General features: G+C 30.4%; 2 protein-coding genes across 6 annotated transcripts in view; one reads left to right on the top strand and one right to left on the bottom strand.

Moving 5' to 3' along the window:
• The window catches only part of LOC141528916 (uncharacterized), a 267144-nt gene that overhangs the window by 18455 nt on the left and 226916 nt on the right, over nt 1-21773 (bottom strand). For 4 of the 5 annotated variants that reach the window (XM_074245208.1, XM_074245205.1, XM_074245209.1 and 1 more), the window contains 2 exons: nt 16399-16678; nt 2386-2488 (listed from right to left, as the gene is read on the bottom strand). In XM_074245208.1, the coding sequence (XP_074101309.1) occupies nt 2386-2488; nt 16399-16678 (383 nt within the window). The remainder of the gene's footprint in view (nt 1-2385; nt 2489-16398; nt 16679-21773) is intronic. The other variant, XM_074245207.1, reaches the window with a different exon arrangement.
• Nucleotides 34-2065, top strand: LOC141528807 (uncharacterized). Its single transcript, XM_074245038.1, has 3 exons — nt 34-354; nt 451-1414; nt 1785-2065. Exon 2 carries the CDS (start codon nt 667-669, stop codon nt 1411-1413), a length of 747 nt encoding a protein of 248 aa, XP_074101139.1. The 5' UTR covers nt 34-354; nt 451-666; the 3' UTR covers nt 1414; nt 1785-2065.

The following is a 21773-nucleotide window of genomic DNA, read 5'->3' as shown; positions in this document are numbered from 1 at the left end:
CTCATCAAGAATGCGTATGAAATTAATCGCCGTTTCATCTTTGCAATGCGGATAATTGGTATTGGGTTATCTGGAGCTGAAAGATTTTGTGCTTTCATGGATTTACCACGACCAATATTCCATAGCTTTTACGATCGTCTGGTCACACAAATCAGAAATGCAGCTAGAAACTGTTGTGATTTAGTGTTGAAAAAAGCTGCTAAAGAAGAAATCCAAGAAACCTGCAAGCATTTAAAATCCAATGACATTCCTGGAATTTCTGTCTCCGGTGACGGTAGTTGGAAGAAAAGAGGGTTTAAATCTTCATTTGGTATATCTTCTCTAATTGGTTACTTCACTGGCAAAATCGTAGATGTAAGTATGAAATCCAGTTATTGTAAGATGTGTGCGCTAATGAGCTCAAAAAAGGAACAGCTGAATACGATCAATTTATGCAAGACCATGCTCTAGACTGTCCAATAAACCATGAAAATTCTTCTGGACAAATGGAGGTAGATGGAATAAAAGAGATGTTTATGCGATCAGAGTTATTACATAACGTTAAGTATGTAAACTATATAGGTGATGGTGACACTAAAACGTATAAAAATATTTGTGATGCTAAACCGTATGGGGACATGGTGAAGATAAAAAAAAAAGGAATGTATTAATCACGTGCAAAAACGAATGGGCAGTCGACTAAGGGCTTTGAAGAAGCAACGAACTAACAAGAAGACAAAAACAGGAAAAGAAGAAAATACACAGAAAAGTTTAGGTGGGAAAGGTCGATTAACGGACAAAGCAATTAATGAATTTACAAAGTATTATGGTTTAGCAATCAGACGTCATTCTAATGATGTTGATGAGATGTATAATGCTATTTGGCAAACATTTTATCACAAGTTTTCATCACCCGAAGATCCGCAGCATTTTCTTTGTCCTGAAGGTGCAAATTCGTGGTGTCAATTTCAAAAAGCTGTGGCAACAAATACTTTGGACTCATTAGTTGAAAAACCACCACTTCCTGCAGATATTGCGGAAGCTTTAATACCGATTTATGAAGATCTATCGAATCCAGAGTTATTGGAACGATGTGTCGGTGGGTTTACACAAAATAATAATGAAAGCTTCAATGCATTAGTGTGGCAGCTCGCCCCAAAAACAAATTCTTCTTATTCCCTTATTGTTGAAATAGCTTTATATATTTCAACAATTACATTCAATGATGGGGCTCTAGCAACTCTGAAGATATTAGAGAATCTCGATGTTAAAGTAGGACCAACACTCTACTCATACTGCGCTGAGCGCGACGCTACTCGGGTTAAAGCTGCTGAAAGCCGCATGGAAACGGCCAGTAAAAAAATAAAAAAGTCAAGGTCAATACTAAAGATAAGGAGGAAGAACCCTCATATGGCCCAGGACTTGATAGTTTGATGTGAGTATGAATATTTTGTGAAAGACTAGATTTTAAAGTTGCGAGAATCTTCTTAAAACTTTACTCGCGTTTTTCTCAAAACGACTTTTTCAAACTTTCCGGTACTGTAACTTTCGTAAATATGAACCGATTCTCAATTTTTTCTTTCCCCGTATTCGTCTACTTAGTGGCTATCGTCGCACGTAGGGGATTTTGAAAATTTTAATTTTTAAGATTTTTAAGGCTGTTTGAGTCCAAAAAATGAGGAAAAAGACGAAAAAATTTTCAATATGGCGCCATTTTTTCTCAAATCAAAATTTTCAAAATCCCCTACGTGCGACGATAGCGACATTCCTATAGATTAAAATGCCGTTTGGTTTTTTTGTTTCAGATAATCCGTTTTTGAGTTACAGTACCGGCAATGGAGGGGGAAATTTTTTTGGTGCTCTACAAAAATGTTTATAACTTTGTGATAACAAAATATTTTTGAATAAAAATTTAGGAGAATTATCCTCAACATATACTTTATAAAACAAAAAAAACCCGATCCCCAAATTCCTTTATTATCCTAGTAAAAAAAATTCCCGAAAATTGCCTATTTTTTCCAGCGTCACAGTGGCTATCCCCCTTAAATGTTCTACTAATTTCATTTTAATGATAATGTTTATAATCACTAGATTTTCTTTTTTGTTCACTCTGATGTATAATGCCGATTGGCGTACGTTTAATAATAAATAAATAAATAAATAAAATATGTATTTAAAAAAAAATATAAAATTCGTCGTAAATTATTCGCCGTAGATTACTCCTCAATAATTGGAAAAAAAAAAAAAAAAAAATATATATATATATATATATATATATATATATATATATATATATATATTTAAAAATATTAATTTTCCAATTTTTTCATGTCAAAAAAATCAGTTGACTTCGAAACTAAAAAATAACTTTAGCATTAAATAATTAATAATAAATAATTAGCTTACCTTCGACAGTGAAGAAGCGTTACCATGATGACAGCTCCGATCGCCGCGGATATAAGGGACACAATTATCAGAGTAAGAACCCATCCAAACTCTCCAGGGGCTTCTGGAATCAACAATATTAATTAGACATCCCCAGAGGATTTATTTAATTTGGATTATTTACACAACTCAAAACAATAAATAATAGTGATAATAAATAATGCAGGTGGGTTAATAAATCTTGGATATATCTTGCATTAAATATTAAATGTTGGTACGTATATTTATATTTATAATTATCATACAAACATCAAGTGGCAATAACGAGCCCGAGAGCGGAAGTGTCCATGGTTCTTCACATCATGCTTAGAGACTCAGGTAGTTTGCTCCGCGAGTGGTTCTCGGCTAATTGCGATCAGTATAAGAAAGGCACAATAAGAAGAACAGAAACAAGAGTAAGAGTAGAATAAGAATAAAAATAAAAATAAAAGCAAAAGTAAAAAACAAAAGCTGCCCTGAAAGAGAGAAAGAACCACAGTACGGCTGATGCAGCCACCCACGTATTTGATTCTTGATACAAGCCACGGCATGGCTAATTATCCCGAACCACGAATTGCCGAGAACGCACCAGCGCACCACCCACCGCCTCCACTATTTCTTTCATCTCATCCTCATACTTTCATTTGCTTTGGCCTCCTTAACCTTATTTTATTCGTTTGCACCCCACAGAGACGAATCAGCTCCAACTTCGGCCCTAGTCATCAACGAGAATCCGGGAGAATAACTAACACGTACGTAGTTCAAAAATTCCTATCACCAGAAAACAAGACAAGAAGAAAAGAAGAGCTGCTTTTTGACAATGACAGGAGTTTAATCGCCGAACTCCATCCCGGCTGTCTCAAGGATAATCTAGATTCAATTCGACAGCCAGAAGTAACCATAAACGATTAACAGATAATTGACAAAGGATTTTATCGACCGATATTATCCCAACAAGACGTTTGAATTATGATTTTATTAATATTAATGTTAATGTTAGTTTGAGCAAGAACTCACGCAGCTCATCATATGTCTGGAGTTATTTGCTCATTCCTCGGATCAGTCATCAGAGTAACGTTTATATAACCCAATTAAACAGCGTGCAGTGATAGGACTTATCGATCATCTTTTGATCTTAATTTTGCACGAAAAAAAATCACTTCAAGAAGAATATTTTCTTGAAAGCTTCACTTATACTTCGAAAGGAATGACGGAATGGATTGAAAATTGATGTTATATTAATGTTGATGGTGAATCGAGTTTTGGTCGTCATACCAAGTCTACTCGCAACTTCCTTATTCTCAAACTCTTTTGGTACTTGCCAAAATTTATAAATCTGCGTATTTTAAGTATCTATTTTAATATTATGATAAAGATTATAACTTAAAAGAAATTTTTTTCTTGGAAATTTCACTCTTGCCCAAAGTAATCAGTTTTTAAGTCAAGAATATGCTAAAGTAGCGCAGAAGAATTCCTAAAAAACGATTTGAGTAAATGGTAAACATTTTTTATAATCTTATATTTAATAATTTAAAATCATTGTTCTAATTTTGATGAACATCTTAAAAAGTATTGTTGCTCAATTTAAGTGATGATTGATCTCTAATACCAATTTTAACAAGTATAGTATAACTATTTCCAGTATGAATAACCCGCAGGCCTTATTTTATTATTACCCTACCGTAGTAAAATAAGGCCTATTCGCAAGGTTTTTGAAAAAATATAATTTTGTGTTTGTTTATGGTGAAAATTACCATTACTCCATTATGTTTTATGGCTAATGTATTAATTTAAATATTAATGATACATTGCAATAATTAAATGCAATATTTTCAATTTTTTTCAAAATCTCTCTTAGCTAGGCTTTATTACCCGCCGGTATCTTACTTTGTTGTTGTAAAAGAATATACTCATATACTTCATCCAAGAATTTATTGAGGATTAAAATACAAAATAACGTTAGTTTAAGACATTACCGACTTGTTTAAAGAATTACAGCCAAAAAACTGTTATTTTCTGTAATAAAATGTCTTGAATACTTTTTAGAATTTTTCGAAATAAAGTTTCGTATCAGGAATTAAACCAAAAATATAAACCTCTTGAAAGAAAACGAAATCATTTTCAATAGAAAAGAATTGGTGATGGTTGAAGAAGTTTTTATCGATTGAAGATAATATTCTCTTGAGTCAAGTGACAGTAGTTATCGATCGAAGGTATAGATTCCATGAGCCAAGAATTTAGCATTCAAGACAATAAACTTTTGAAGCAAAACGACCGATTGTTTTAAAAATAATTTTGGTCATGGATAAAATAATGTTTCTTTCAATTTTAATATGTCGATAAATCATTTCTCAGTTCTCGATAGAATGTTATGTAAGTACAACATCTATATTTGATATAATGTAACATGTAACATTTAACAAGTTATTTGTATTGTGATGATTATTAAGCTGGAGGCAATAATGTATCGCGTATATTATTCGGTGCGCAGTGTGAAAATACTAGTAGGTAACACGCTCCTCGGACACGGTTGACCAGTAGGTAACTACGTGTCAAAAACCTGATTGTCTCGTTGGATCCGCTGTCTGCCCGGATAATAAATTACAAATTTCCATTAGACATTTGGGACGCGGACTGTGAATATACAATATATTGTATATACGGGGATTGGTACAGCCAACACGCTTCCTGGTCAAGCTATAGGCATTATATTATATATTATACTATCGTATAGGTAGGTATTTTTTATAGACGGACCAGTGTAAGTTTAAGAGGTGGAAAAATATCCGTTTGTTCCTCCAGAGTTGAGATTTTAATCTGTTGAGAACGGAGGATCGTTAATAATCCGCGTATAACTGTTAGCTCTTTAGTCTTTCGACGTTAGTCTTTAGTCTTTGGTAAATATATTTTAGGTTCTTAGATGGTTGACCTCGTAATTTATTGGGTACACCACTATATCTAAGGATAGAAATTATTTGTCAAAGTTTCGAGATTAATATACTGTAAAACATCGGTAGTTTTAATCTACCTTTTCATTTTTATTTATGGATTCTGATTCTTGATCTTTAATTAGTTTCAAATATTTTGTCACTTTAATTCCTAATTAAATTTTAGTGGCTGTTTTAATTGGATGGTCGTCAGCATTTTTAACTTTGACTTTAATGTTCAATTCTTTTTAAGGAAAGAAATAAATTGATGGGATCTTTTATAGTGAAGTTAATTTCCAGCTAAAAGAGTCCTTTACGATTTTTTATACAGGAAATTGGATTCAAACATTTATATTCAATTTTACAATACTTAAAATTTAAAAATAAAAAAAAAAAATTTTATTATTTTAAATTGTTCTCAAGTTGAATTTTTAATTTTTTAGTGAAATTAATAAATTTTTCTGAGCTTGTTAGAATTAATTTAAAAATCATTTTCTTCGTCCAAAATTTTTTTCTTAAATCAATATAATTTTTTTATAAGTTCAAAAGTTATTTCGTTAATTTTATACACTTGCCTTGGGCTCATGACCTGTTGAAGTTTACAAAACACTGATAAAAAAATTAACTTGATTTAATAGAGAAAAATTTTGAACGATAAAAATCATTTTTAAGAATTTTTTTATCTTTAATTACTCAGAAAAAAATGTTACTTGATGCAAAAAAATTTTTGATTAATTCAAAATGATAAAGCTTTTTAAAATGCTGCTCTTGATTCCAGATTTCTCTAGTTTAATTAAGATAACTTTTCTATTAGAACAAAAGACTGTAAGTGAAAATAAAATAAATTTTGATTAGAATTATAAATTAATTTACTATGATACGAATAATGCGTAGATTTTTTCCCGGATTCGAACCTTTGGCTATGCGATCGTAAGACAACTGTTTCAGACTAAGTTAATGTCTGTCTATGAACATATTGTATAGGAGAAACGAGTTAAAAAAACTCTCGATACATTTTTAAATAAAACATAAATAAAAATGGTCATTTTTACTCCAGTAATGTTAGGCCTAATTGTTACAGTTTTTTTAAATATTTAATTTTTTTTTTTTTTTTTTAAATAAAAATTAGTGATTTTTGTCAATATTTCATAGAAAAAATAGTTGACTAACTATTAATTAAAAACCTTGTTAAGTGAATAGAGAATTTTTCATTCAATTACAACGATACTTTACATAAAACCAAATAGTAAAACATAAATATTATAACTCACGCAAATTTTTCATAACTAACTCCATAAATAAAACACAATAAAAGATTATTAGATCCCTGATTTTTTCCTGAAAACGATAAATAAAACTCCGGGAAGCAAAGAAGTAGGTAAATTTTTCCACCTAAGCGTATTCATGCTCCGGTTGGCTTAATGAAGCAACAATTTGCCGTATGCCCACAGACTAAACCTAAGATTTTATCAGGGTTATAAATAAAACTCGTTACACACCAGATACAAAGCCAAATAAAATAAAACCAGACGACAAAATAAATTCCCGGCTAATCTAACATGAACAAAAGTGTTTTATTTAGTTGTCGTACTATATGAAGTAAACTTTCTCAACGCGACCCGATTTTGCTGGTTGAGCTCATACGCGTGTCCTGATCTAGCGCTCAATCGGTTGTAAATTCTTACTTGCACTGCCGGAAACTGGTCCCATTCTAATTCTAATTTCTCAAGCAGTTATTTTTTTATGATCTTTTTTTTTACCATTTAAGTTTTAGCCAGGCCGTAATCTCTCATCAGGTATCAACTAAGCTAGTTAGGTCTGCGAATAATTTATCATCAACTCCTACTGTACTATGTATAAATATACAATGTACAATGTACACCAGCACCTGCGTTTACGTTTACATTTATTTACCCAATTAACGAGCTGATTTAAGGCACATTAATTATCCCCTCTTGCCTTCGGCAATTACCAAAAAAATACTAAATTAATCCCGAAGGATTTATCGCGATTAAGATAAATATAATTATTATCGCGACAAATGAAATTACTCGCGTGTTATTCCAACTCGAATTGATAATACCTTAGATCGTGTAATAAGTTTATATAAATATAAATATCAATATATCTATATACATATAAATTTATATCTAGATGTATAAAAGTAGTATAGCTGTTAATAGTTTTCCATGTCGCAGCGACATTGTCGCTGTCTCTCGGTCCACTACACCTGAAGGACTTGTCGGGATTTAGTCACCAGCAGCGACGAGTCAATCGTTGTCTGGCACGCGATAGAAAACCGGCTTTATAGAAAATATATATCTCTGCCCTGCTGTGCCCCAGTGGTGGTTTAGTGTCCCATGGTTCTCCTCCTATCAGCCTCCGCTCACCCGTCCCATACTAAAACTAAAGTCATAAGATCCTCTTACGTCTTTAAACTCTAAGCTATACACAAAACAAGATATCTTATTGGCTCAAGAACAGTATTCTTGTCCATAGAAAATTTTTAGCACAACGACATATATCTTGATTTAAGAAAATTATTTTCTTAATATTGAACATTTTTATACAAAAGCTTTAAATAATTGAGTAAGATTTAATTCTTTTTCAATAAATATTTGTTTACTTTTTCATTCAAATATATTATATTTTAGACTAAAAAGCTATATTTATTACTCTAAAACTAAATAATTCAACTCGAGAGTTTGTTTACGCTGTGATTGCTAAGTTAAGTGTTATTACTCTTTCTTAAGAGCACGGTTTAAAGTACGTGCTCTTGGACGTAGTTTATGTTATTTTTAGTTTGTGAAAAAATTAATATTTTCAAGTCTCTTACATTTTTCAAAATCGAAAATAATGCTGTGAAGCGGGAAAGATTAGGAGTTACGTATAATTATTACGTGAAGCGTTCCAATCTTCACGTAACAGGATATTTTGGTGGGAAAGGGTTGAGAACGGATTAAGGAGAGGATCTTCTTAATGTGAGAAAAAATTCAGATAGCTCGGACTGGGATTCAAACCCAGAACCTTCCGATGACATGTCGGCTACTCTACCATTTGAGCTTAATGTTCTTGAATTAAGTTATTAAGTAATTGCTTGGTGAGTTTAGAAAATAATTTCTTAAATTTTCAAGTTCTCTGTACGTTTGAAAAAAAATGTCTCTTGGCTTAATTTAAAATTGAATTGTTTTCTAATCAGAAATTATTTTTAAGAGCCGGTGCCTATAATTGCCGCTTTTTATTTCTCTTCTAAACAAAGAAGATTTTCGAAAAAAAAGCTCTGCTATGTAAAAGATTTTTTAATTATCTATTTTATATCAGAATGTTTTTTTCGAAATTTTCATTTGCTTAAAAGAAAAACATAAAACTGCAACTAGCGTCATCATAACGAGTGCAACGAGGATAGTACCGTTTTACCGTGAGAAAAGACGGGACCAGCGGTTAATACAGTTAATTTAAAACAAAATTTTTAAATTAAGAGAAAGAGGTTCTTTAGCTGAAAAACAAATTTTTGAAGACTAATATGTTATTGGCTCAAGTTAACTTTTATTGTCTGTGTATAATAAAATAAAATAAAAAATATCGATCGCGATTAGATTGAGATTCCATGTTGGATAAATTGAAGCTTAAGAATTGATGCGTTATCGAGCCATTGAGAATTGAGACAAAAAATGATAACTAATATACATGTATATAATTTAGTTAAGATACACAGAAGAAGATGGAGGCAAAAAGCGGGCGGTAGATCCATCACCGGTGATCTAGAGATCAGTTATCCGTCATTCGATTTACCGATTGTTGAACTGTAGATGTACTGTTCAGGTTTGAGGTGTGGTTCCACAGATAAGTTATAGTTTAAGTTGTAACATGTGAGCCTTAGACCAAGTGTTTAGGTGTATTGTACATATGTGTACTGTCTTTATATATAATACCACTACAATGGTGTTAATATAAATTCTAACCCGATATTACTGGATATGATGAGGAGCCGTTTAAAATAGTTCCGACTGAGCCGAGCAGATATTATTAATCTTTTTTTTTTTCACCAGAGCTATGTAATCTCCTGGTACAATCGCCCGGTAATTGGCTGACGATTACAGTGAAAGTACACACGCTGTCTATCATTTTTTATTGCAACATTTTTACAAGGGTCCAACAGCCACATGGTTGCTTTAATTATGGTATTAAGTACCATATCAAATTATCAAGGTAGTTAACGTGTGCATCAATGTATGTAATGGAAGGAGAACGCGGTTAGAAGTTTAGAAATTGATATTAGGAAAAATTTTTAAATTTTAAATCGCAGCTGTGGAGAGGATTAAAATTGCTTTTTAATTCACGGGTTTCTCACGAAAATTGGAGGGTCGTATTTAGAGGGTAAATTTGACTCCTATGTTTTAGTTTAGACTTTAATTTAGTCTTTACAGTGTAAAACATTAAGAGAGACTACTAGTGTGAACTCGATAAAAAAAAATAATTTTCGAGAATTTTTAATAGCAAAACAATTGCAGTGATTGTTTTGAATTTTTCAGGCCATATTTTCACATGTTTTAAGTACACATATAAATTTTTTAAAATAAAAATGTTCATCTAGAAAATATTTCTTATACAGTGACCCAGAATACACTGATAGAAGGATTTCTTAATATTTAAGAAATCATTTCATAGCATTAAAAAAATATTTCTTAGTATTTAAGAAATATTTTTGAAATACTAAGAAATATTTTTTAAACACTAAGAAATGATGTTTAAGAAATAATTTCTTAAATACAAAGAAATCTTCTTAAATGCGAAGAAATCCTTCTATCAGTGTAGAAAAAAAAAATTCTAAGTCAAAAAAATGGCGGAGCTTTGAAAAAAAGTTTTAAATTTCGCTAAAACTGTGTTTTTTGGCCTGTTAAAATTACACTTTTTATGAAATCAAAAAACTGGAGGGAGACAAAAAATTGTATAGAGAATTAAGTAATGGAAAAAAAAATCAAATCGATCGTGATTTGTTATCAAGTTAGAACGGCGGGAAATTTAAAAAATTTAGTTTTGAAAAAAACGCGTTTAAAGATTAAAATAAGTATCTTTCTAGCGGACGAAAGGCCTCTTTGTAACGCTGTTGTACAAAAATTGTTTAAATAACATCCTTCGAAATTTTAGTATGTGATTTTTAGGAGTAGGAGTATCCATCACCAAGAATGAAAAAAAATTAATTTTTTTGAACATTTCAGATTAGTAGTGCCCCTTAACTAATTGAAAGATATTTTGAATTATTTTATAGAAATTTTAAATTGATGTTATTTAATGTTTTATGGTGTAAATAATAATAATAAAAATAATAATATAATCCCGAGTACAACTAATAAGCAGAACTTGTACTTTTATTGTTTAAAACTCAATTTAAAGAATTGGCCCGAAAAACGAGGAAAGAAGACAAGTTTCAGTTTTTAAGTCTGAGAAGGCGCAAAAAAATTTGCTCTCGTGTCTGACATCTTATCTGAGATTTGCCGACGCTTGTATATCGTTACAGAAACACACTCCAGGCGAGGGTTAAAAAATAAACCAACAAAGAATAAATATAAAAAAATGAACCAAAGTAGAGCCTGAAAAGCAGAAGCACCAGCAGCAGGAGTAGCAGCAGCAGCAGCAGCAGCAGCAGCAGCAGCAGCAGCATCGGAACGTAGTAACGAGCTCTCTTCCACCTTTTATCTCTTCGTTATTATTTCTTCTCCTTATTGCGCCACCGTCTCTCCTCGCTGGGCACTCTGCCACCGTGTACATTTATTTTTTTTAACACCTCGTTTTCGTGGCCGGTGTAAACGAGATCGGGAAACATGTACCCCGAGATTGAATACATAGACTATTTCTTTTTTCTTTACCTTCCCCGGACATACACTCTCTCTCTTCTTTCTTAAAATAAATATAAATAAAGTACAAAGGTGGGCTTCGCAACAGAAAAATAATCAACACCAAGATCTTTTGAACTGCGCGGATTTATCGCCCGCAAGAACAAACCGAGATGAGAAACCTCAAGAGCACAACCATATATATATGTATATGTATAATATTATATTATATTATATGTTAGAGTAGGACCTTTATTCAGCATCCTCAAAGCACACGTGCGTGAACCTCACTCACGGATGTGCGATTGCGTGAGCCAGAGAGATGCTACTGCACTGATAGCTAACTTATAACATACAACCAAAAACATACTTGTACCCCATTCTCTTTACGTAAAATATAAATCTTTGATAACAATACCAAATTTTCTTTCAAGCTTATGACTCAAAACTCTGAGCAATTTTTATCAGAGCACATTAGGGCGTGTCAAAATGTAACTTCCGTGATAGACCTCGTAAAATTGGAATTTTGAGTTCTACTTTTAGCAGGAGTTGTGTTTGGGCATCTCCTGACATATTTTGAGCGTAGAGGATTTATTATTTGATTCGCACAGAATTTTTTACAGGAGCTTTGTTTGCACAGAAAGAAAAATTTCTTGACTGGAAAACAAAATTCTTGGCTCCAGAAAATTTTCGGGTACCTGACGGAAGGCCGAAGTTATCTTGGTCAAAGTAAAAATTTTTCTTAAAATTCTATTCTTAGTGGAAGTAATTTTTTCTTCATTCAAATTATCATAAATATTTGATACAATAAATTTTTATATTTGATCAAGATTTTTAGATACTTTAGGAAAGCAGCGCTACTTACTTCAGCTGAGAAAAAAATTTTCTCGTCTTGAGAAAATTTTTCTCTTGAATATTTGATACCCATTTTATATTATTTTAGCTTGCAATTATACATATTGAATGAAAAAAAATGATTCAATATTATTTGATCTTCCCATTTAACATGTTAATCAATACAAATATTAATGAAAATTTACTATCAAGATATTTAATTTTTTGGAGCAAGAGAGAAATTTTCTCAAGGCAAGAAAATTTACTTCTATCAAGAATCAAAATTTTTTGGAGCAAGAGGCTGAATTTTCTTAAAACAAGAAGATTTTCTTGGCTTAAATAAATTTTCTTCAATCAAGATACGGATTTCTTAAAGCAAGAGAATTAATTTTGTTGAAATAAGTGAAATTTCTTGTGTCAATAAAAAATTTTTTTTTCGCTCAAGAAAATGATTAGGAAGAAAAATATTTTCTTGGTTCAAGTGAACCTTTTTTTTGTGTAAAAAATGCTTCTTTCATTTACTGAAAAAGAAAAAAATTAATGTTAAATGACATTAATTTATAGAATTATTATTATTATTTTCAAAAATTTTTTAATGTCTATCCCACTGATTTAGATCAATTTATTTTCCTTTTCAATTTTGATTACTTTGAAAAAACGAGCAGAGGTATATAATCAAAGTCCGAGGTGATCCTTTAAAGATTGGAATCCCGTTAAGCACCGTATAGCAAATCTGCAGCTTTCCACAACACACAACGCACATTTCCCTTAATATATATCATGTGCGCTGTTTTCTGCACACTTTGCGAGATGAGAAGGCGCTCCTTAGTATACGAGGTGTGATCGCGTAATTATTCTGGTAAGAGCGAGTGAGAACTGACGCGATGATTGCTACGTTCTCGCCTCGAGGATCTACAACATCAACATCAACATCAACCCTATACTATACTTGCATCCTCTCGTTTCTCCTTCCGATCATTTTTTACTCTTGTAATTTATTTTATTCTTTCTTTATATCCCCCTTTTATTTCAGTCACCAATCAGCAATTTTCTCATTTATGACACGAAGACTTCATTTGCAAAACTTGATCCAGTTTTTATGCATACATGTGTGTTTAAATGTACATACTTTATTTGTCAAATAATAATGATGATTATAATAATGGCAATGAAAGTTTGAGAAATCCACGCCTTACTTCATTTTCATTTCATGTTTTTTAAAGTTATCATAATTCCAAGCCACGAAAATTTTTTTATTGTTTGACGGAAATAAATTTGTTAGTTTATTTTAACAAATTTTTATTACTCAAAATAAATTTTCTTTAACTTCTACAATTATTCTTTATTGAATTATCTGTTAGATAATTAGGTAAGGTAAAAGCCCCAATTACTGACAAAGTTATGATTTGATTTTTTTTAAGCAATCAAATATCAATATCGTTGAATTTTGTTTGTGGTAATGTCTCAAGTAATGTTTTTACTAATCAATTTCTTTTTTTAAAATGATAATCAGTGATATTTACTAATTAATTTTAAATAATTCTATAGAGTGTCCAGGTACTTTTGACAAGCTAAAAAACTGATTGATTTAATTATTGACATATCTTAGCCCCAATTATTGATACTTATACTGCGCATACGTCAAATCATCTGCTTAATTTATTTATCGAAACTTATTATCAAGTAATTAATATTATTAAAGTTTATTAATAATAATTTCTATAAATGAGTAATTACTATTAATGAGATTCAACTTGAAAATTATGAAATATTTATTAACACCCATTATTTAAATATTATAAAGCATACAATTAATTTCGATTATTTAATTTTATAAAATTTATGAAAAAAAATGCTTTTCTAACCAAAGTTGTTAAGAAAATAGACGCTCATAAGCTGGTTTGATTAACTGGTGCTAACTTTATTTTTTTTTTATCGATCTTGGAGCACTGTCATATGATACTTCGCTCTATGAGTTGTGCACAGAAAAAAAAAATTTATTTGAATCAAGTAAATAATTTTGAAGAATTTAATTTTCTTGATTTGAGTAAAAACATTCTTAATTCTAAGAAATGTTTCTTGGTTTAAGTAAATTTTACTTAATTCAAGAATTTTACTTAATTTCAAAATTATTTTCTTGGTTCAAGAATTTTTCTCTTGAATCAAGTAAATTTTTTTTTCAGTGTGCAAAATTTATCCAGAACAGAGTACTTTCACACGCTTTAGCGTTTTGAAGCGTGTAAAATCAACAAGAACAAAAATAGCAATAAAAAATAACAGCGATGAGGAAATTTCGCCATTTTGGAGTTACACATGAGATCCCAGATGAACAGATGCATTGAAAAGTGATTGCGGTGGTTGGAGTATTTATTTCTCTTCTTTTTTTTCTTGTTCATGTTCATGTTCGCGTAAGTATGTACTACCTATAGTGTGTAGTGTAGTGTTATGTAATGCTCCGATGCAAAACGGAAAAATAAGAGAAGCAAAGAGGTAGAGGAAGAATAAATGTACAAAGAAGTAAAGAAGGCGTGAGGTAAAAAATCATAGGGAGGGGCTGCGAACAAACGGAAACCCTTGCCAACGTATTTTGGATCGCCGGCCATGTTGCCTGGAAGTTTTTTCATTGGTTGTTACACCGGATGTTGCACCCCACTCGTCAATCCTTCTGTTTGTATTTGAAACGCCTGTTTTATATAACGATACCTATGCTCTTGTTTTTATTATTTTATTTTATTTTGTCTGCTGGATAATATTCTGAAGGATCTAAACCCATTAATTTATACATAGATCGTCGTATTTAGTTATGCCTCTATTCGTGTCCACAGTCTCTATTTTTTATTGTTATCAGATACCAATACAACGCTATACTATGCGTAACAATTATAATTCTAAGAGTTATAATGATAATGACACCGGCTATTATTCGTGATCGGTATCTGTATTTTGATTTATCATTTTCTCAGCTACTTATTCAGGGGCTGTCTCACGGGTTTATTCATTATTATTTTTGTGGGTTATTATTATTATTATTATTATTATTATTATTATTATTATTATTATTATTATTATTAGTGTGGATATTACCGACGAGATTGATGAAGACATTAAAGACAATGTGTTTTTCACTGTAATTACCGCGTGGCGGTATATGAATTTTAACGCCGGGATCGTTTTGTTTAATGTTTAATGTTCAATGTTGTGATATGGAGGTGTTTTGTTATTAACGAAAATAAATGGGATTTTTCAGAGACCTTTAATATTTATGAATTTCTTGTGGGAATTTAATTAAAAAGAGATTAATTATCTCGAGAGTTTCAAATCTGAATAATAATAACGGAGGTTGATATCGATGCCAGGGTCTTTAATTATTGTTGTAAAGTTTCTGGTTGTCGATTTTGTTGCGTGGGAATAAAGAAATAATTAATCTGCTGATTAATTGTTTTTTTGTGAAATTTTAAGTTTTAATGAGAATTTAAAGTTTTCGAGCGATAAATATTGAGTTTAAAAACAAAGACAATTATGTTTTATCCAGTCGATTTATTTTATTTGGGAGAAATATAAAATTTTAGTTCTTAAAATTTTCAAGTTAAAAATTAATTAGAATTGCTTTTTATTTATTATTATTGCTTTTTAGATAAAAAAAAAAATTAATAAAAGAAATAATAAATTTTCGGACTTTTTCAAAATTTGGAAAAAAAAATATTTTAATTTTTAGTTTATAAACTCTGAACAAAAAATTGAAAAATTAATGATTAATTTTTCAAGTTTCTTTTTTGGAGCACCAAATTCTAAAAATATACACTGTAACAAAATCAATTTGTTTGTAAATCGTTAATTTTTTTTTATCAGTATTATAAATTTTTTGACCGCTTTTTTTTCAACAAATAACATTAAGCAAAATAATTATAATGAAATTAAAAGTTATTTAGAATTTTTAATAAATAAATTGACAAAAAAAATTCTACATGTAGAAATTGTCAAAAAACATTAAAGCAGTTTTTAAAAATAATTTTTCTACAGCTAAAAATAGTAAAAAAAAAATCGGTAATTTATAAAAAATTGAACTATTTAAACACTTCCTAATGGCTTTTAAAATTGATAAAAAAATTAAGAGTACTTATCATCACAATTTACTAAACAAATAAACATAAATATTTTATTCTATAAAACAACTCCCGACATTAAATACAAGCCTCATAAAAATGAAAACACATTGCTCTCTTAAGATGCAGAAGCTAAAGCCAAAGACAGGCTCTTGATATCCCGTAAAAAAGGAGATTGATAATTTCCGTTGTAGCCTCTCACTCTTATGTTATTCCTTCCTGCAATCAGCAATCAGGAATCCGCATTCGACTTATATTAACTCAAAGCCAGAAACAGACATAATTGAATCAACTTACCGAGAGTACCATCCAGAGAAAAAGAGGAATGCCTGTCATTTCTGAGGGCCCAGGTACACAAATCGCAGGTGGTAAGTCCATCGGTAGCAATCCTTTCTTCGGGAAGAAACGGCGGCCTAGGAGGCGGCGGAACGAAACTCCCTATCACAGCCCAGAGTGAATCGACGTCATTATTAGTGTAATAGAGCAACTCTTCCTCAGCAACTCCGGCAAACCAGTCCATGTCATTTGCGCTGGGACTGACTGGTGGGCTTGGCGTTGATGTGCTTGCCACTGTCATCTGCAACATGTCAAAACCTTGGATGTTAAACATCATTTCATTTACAAACACACATTTAATACATTAATATATATATTAATACATTTGGATTGTCACTTGATATTCGATGGAAGTTAAGAGTAGTATTATTCAAAGATATTAATAAATTTACAGACAAGAAAGGTTAACTTAAGCCAAGAACATTTTGGTCTTTAAAAATTTATTTTTGGGCTAAAGAAGCTCTTTTTTTTTTTTTTTTTAATTCAAGAATTTTTTTAAATTAATTGTATTAAAAAAATTGAATTAAGGAAATAACTCTTGATTGGAAAACCATTTATTTATAAATTATACCAAAAGATATTGTTACTGGAACTTAAACTAGATTATACTCAGTGATATCTGTGGTGAAAAAAATTTCAGATAGTAGCTAAAAAAATCCAGATTATACTGCGTGATATCTAGATTATATTCATTGTAATCCAGATTATACTGTGTGATATTTGGATTATACTCATTATAATTTGGATTATACTAGCTACTATCTGAAATTTGATTTCACTCAGTATAATCTACGATGATATCCAGTGTAATTTTGTTCTTACCGTGTACAGGACTTAAAAATTTTAATAACTATTCTTTAAACTCAACGAACTATTACTTGATTCAAAGACATCAATGTAGATACGAGACTTGAGAATATTAGTTTTTTGATAAACTTAAAATAATATTAAATACACTCTAGAGCGGACTCGAAATTTGACTGGATTAAGCTGTTAAAAAAGAATGATATCACTTAGCAATCACAGCGTAAACAGACTCGCTTGGAATCTTTTGATGTATTAGTAATATGTGATTTTTTAGGCATCTTGAGACGGCGTTGCTGTTGTATTGTCTAAAGCCAAGAATATCATCTTCTTGAGTTGAATTGCTTAGTTTTGGAGAAAATTTATTTTATGTTTAAATGAAAAAACCAAAAAATATTTAGTGAAAAATCATTAAAGTTAATAAGATATATTTTTTTTCTGTGTAGTACTATTCAGTGAAAGGTTTTAATAAATTTATATAAATAAAATCTGTACGCATATAACTAATCCAAAGCAACTACATGTAACTAAATGTATCTTATTCCTCAAGCTGCAGCTTGCCAAGCTGTTTGTTTAAACAAATACACATAAATGCCAGATATTTTATTTAAAATCAACTAAATGTTTCAATAAACACACAAGCTAGAGAATGAAAGATTTAAGTCAGTGACTTAAAAGTCAACACATTTTTTCGACTCTTCAGCAACTTCCATCCTTATATTCTTGTGATACCATCCGGTCCTGAACAAACAAATGCGCCTAATGGAGCCGGATAGGTCAAAGGCCCGTGCCTCTTTGCCTGCTGGTGGATCTGTCTTCTTTAACTCGGAAAATGGTGAATGGTAGATGGTTAGCAAACAGAACAGATTATCATTGAGAATAAGGAGGCTGGAATCGAGGGTTACGTGTATGTTTTTTTTAGAGCTTACTGGTCTTTGATGACTGCTAGGGACTCGGTGATATTAAGATGTTATGTATTTTGTATGGAAAAATTTTTTTCATTTAACGGATGTGAATATAGAATTTTTAGAAATTTAAGGAAATATCCATTTTTTGATAACAGAGTTTTATTTTTGATGTTATAATGTGACATTTTTATGAATAATTTACTAGACGTAGATCAACAATAAAAAAACAAAGTAGGATTCTATAAGAAGTTTTTGATAAGTAAGTGAATGAAAAAGTTCAATTTATAAAACAACCATAAAAATGTTGAAATTTTGAGTGAGGGAATAGACTTTTTGAATAAAAAATAAAATTATTGATTCAAGTCACAAATTTTCGGCAATTACTGAGAAATAGAGTGCTGCCTATTTTTGGTTATAAAAAATTAAATTTTTTTTTTATTGAATATTCAATTTTTTGGAGCATTTGAGACTATAAATTGGTTGATTGTTAAAATTCAAAATTTAACTTATGAGTTTTTTAAATTCTAATGAAATAATTTTCTTTGATTTAAAAAGTTTTTTTTTTTTTTTTTTTTTTTTTTTTTTTAAATTTAAAATTGCTAAAAGTAGAACAAGTTCAATAAAAAAATTAATTTTCACAAATTCTTATTATCATTATCATAAAATAAAATTATAAAAAAAAAAAAAAAAAGGTAACCACAAAATTGAAGAACTAAATAATTACTAAAATGAACTTATTCGTTAATTTTTTCCAGACAATTTACCCTATATTCATAAAAATTTATTATTTAACAATAATTTCCACTACAAAAAAAAAAATATCCAGCCAATTAACTTTTTTCCCTGGATTCTTGAAATTCCCCTGAACGTAACTTGAATTAAGAATAAAAGGACACGGAAAAGTGATATTGCTCTTGAATAGCAAAGAAGAGCCCAACTCATCCTCGTTGTAATATTCAGTGTAATGAGAGATTATGTACGAAATCCGCTTCGTCACTGGCACGAGGAAGAGAAAATCGAAAAGAAGAAGGCGATACCAACAACGAGGTTTAATTACGCTGATATCATGGTAATTAAGCTGGTCAATGCCACGCATTGTAAGATCAAGATCAACAGTACAGTTCACAGTGAATATCTTGTACTTGTAGTACAGGGTCCTTTCTTAAATTTTTAAACTCGGCCTCGTTTAGCTGTAAGGCGCCTGGACCGACGCTACAAAGGATTCTCTGGTGGTTAAAATCCTCTGGTGAATCGTGGATTGTGAAGAAACTCTCTTCACATAATACTCACTACAGTGTACCAATAAAAACGGATAACTCGCCAGTCACCAGAGCCAATTTTTTTTCATCATATTATATTACATTAATACAACTAAACAGTAATGTAAGTCTATAATGTTAAGACTTAAGCGACGTGACATAAACACCCGGACAATTTAATCCATTATCATCCTATAAAATCTCCCAGCTGTCAAGATAATTAACAATTTGAAAAACAAGTTGTATAGATTGACCGCTCAATTCGCAATTAAACACTATTTATTTTATTATGCACACTATACACAACCTCAAGATCAAAAGCTGGCGGCTTTATCACCACCGAAGATATAATACAGAGTTACTATTATTATTATCGTTATTTATTTACTTCCAACAAAGTTTTGTAAAAACCGAGAAGACAAGAGTTCATTAAATTAAGTTAATTACAAAGGCCGTTATTGTTAACATTACATTATACCCACAATGATATCCTTAATCGTCAACACGCTTTATTCTTCGGCATTAGTCATCTTACTTTCTCATAGTAGTGTTGTGTGCTCGTGTAATGTTTAATCCACGATATAATACTCATATACTTATACTGTCGAAGGGGAGAAGAAGAAGAAGAAAAGAGGGAGAGAGAGGATACTTTACTTGCTGAAGAAGAATTTCGCTTAATATTTACTCAAGTGAAGCTACATACTCCACACAAGAAACCATTAAAACCTGCTAAGATGCCAAGATTACGAAAGTTTTAGTTGCGTGGGAGACTATTTGTTTAAGATGTACAACTTTTATTTTTTATCTTGAGATATTTTCTGTTTTCTTCTTAGTTTAAGTTACTTTTCATTCTTAAACTTTTTGTCTTGTTTCATTGCTTCTTTAGTCATCCAACATATTTTACTTGAGTACACATTGAATTATTACTCATATTTTTGTAAACAATATTAATGTAAGAAGCATATTATTGCAAAGAAATAAAACAGTTTTGTAATTTCAATAAGATTTTTTGTCTATTTTGTTTATAAAAGAAGAATAGAATTATCTTGTGCAGTGGTTTTTAAAAGAGGCGGTAAAAAGTTTAGATTTTCATAAATTACTCTTTTCTTTTGTGAAATGTTATTTTCTTTTCCTACAAAGTTCGAAAAAAGTTCCCACGGAGTTAAAAACTATTTTTGCTGATCTAATCATTTTGGTGTAAAACACTGAAATACACTTGATGTGATACTATCTACTAATGTTATTTTTATCTTCCGATCTCTTCCCTCAAATAATACAGATTATAGTTATAACGTTATAAGTCATATGTCATAATTATAGTTCAATTTGAAATAGAAGTTCAAAAGTTTTCACCCTTTTTATATATCGAGTCATAATATCGTATCAAACAGCTGGCTTGGTTAAATAAATAAAGGGGTTTTAAAAAGGTACCGGCAGGTAATAAGGCTTAATAGCTAACGGAGATTTTGAAAAAAATAGAAAATTTTACCTTTAATTATTGCAATGTATCATTAATTTTCAAATTAATACATTAGCCATAAAATACAATGGATTAATGGTAATTTTCACCATAAACAAACACAAAATTAAATTTTTTCAAAAACCTTAGGAATATGCCTTATTTTACTACGGTAGGGTAATAAAGCCTGCAGGTTATACATACTGGAAATAGTTATTAGTATAACTATTAGGGTGTGCCGAAATTCAATTTCCATGAAGAACCCTTTAAAATTAGAATTTTGAGTTTTACTTTTAGCAGGAGCTGTGTTTGAGCATTTCCTAAGATATTTTGGGGTGAGACGATTTATTTGATTTTCATAGAATTTTTTAAAAGGAGTTTGGGTATTTCCGCTGAAATCAAATTTCAAATTTCAACTTTTTAAAATGTTAATAAAAATTAGAACAATGATTTTAAATTATTAAATATAAAATTATAAAAAATGTTTACCATTTACTCAAATCGTTTTTTAGGAATTCTTCTGCGCTACTTTAGCACATGACGGATGATGAAATATAGAAGACAAAGAACGTTATATCGGGACTCTATAAACTTGTAGCGACATTTCTATGCTAGATGCTTCTACTAGAGAAGTCTTTAGCGGAAGCGGTTATTTTAAATAGCATTTCTATCACTTGGGCCTTATTACCCGCGGGTACCTTAATTTGTAATTGTAATTAAGATATTATTACCCTCTATTTCAAAATTTAAGAACAAAAAAAAAATTACAATATTATTCTTATTTTATTTCTACATTGTAATACAAAGAACTAATTGGAGATGAATATAGCCCATAAAATGAAACATTGAGTTTTTCTTCGAAATGAAACATTGAGTTTTTTGACCGTTCGGCAAATGAAATAAAAC

The sequence above is a fragment of the Cotesia typhae genome, unplaced genomic scaffold, assembly GCF_013202065.1.
Source record: "Cotesia typhae breed Kobodo isofemale line unplaced genomic scaffold, CoteBio_Ctyphae contig_44, whole genome shotgun sequence".
Classification (NCBI taxonomy): domain Eukaryota; kingdom Metazoa; phylum Arthropoda; class Insecta; order Hymenoptera; family Braconidae; genus Cotesia; species Cotesia typhae.
The sequence above is the reverse complement of the archived record's forward strand: the minus strand, read 5'-3'. Positions and strand labels throughout refer to the sequence as shown.

Bases quoted from the DNA above. Each gene is read 5' to 3' on its own strand.
- LOC141528807 (XM_074245038.1), top strand. From the start codon at position 667: ATGGGCAGTCGACTAAGGGCTTTGAAGAAGCAACGAACTAACAAGAAG.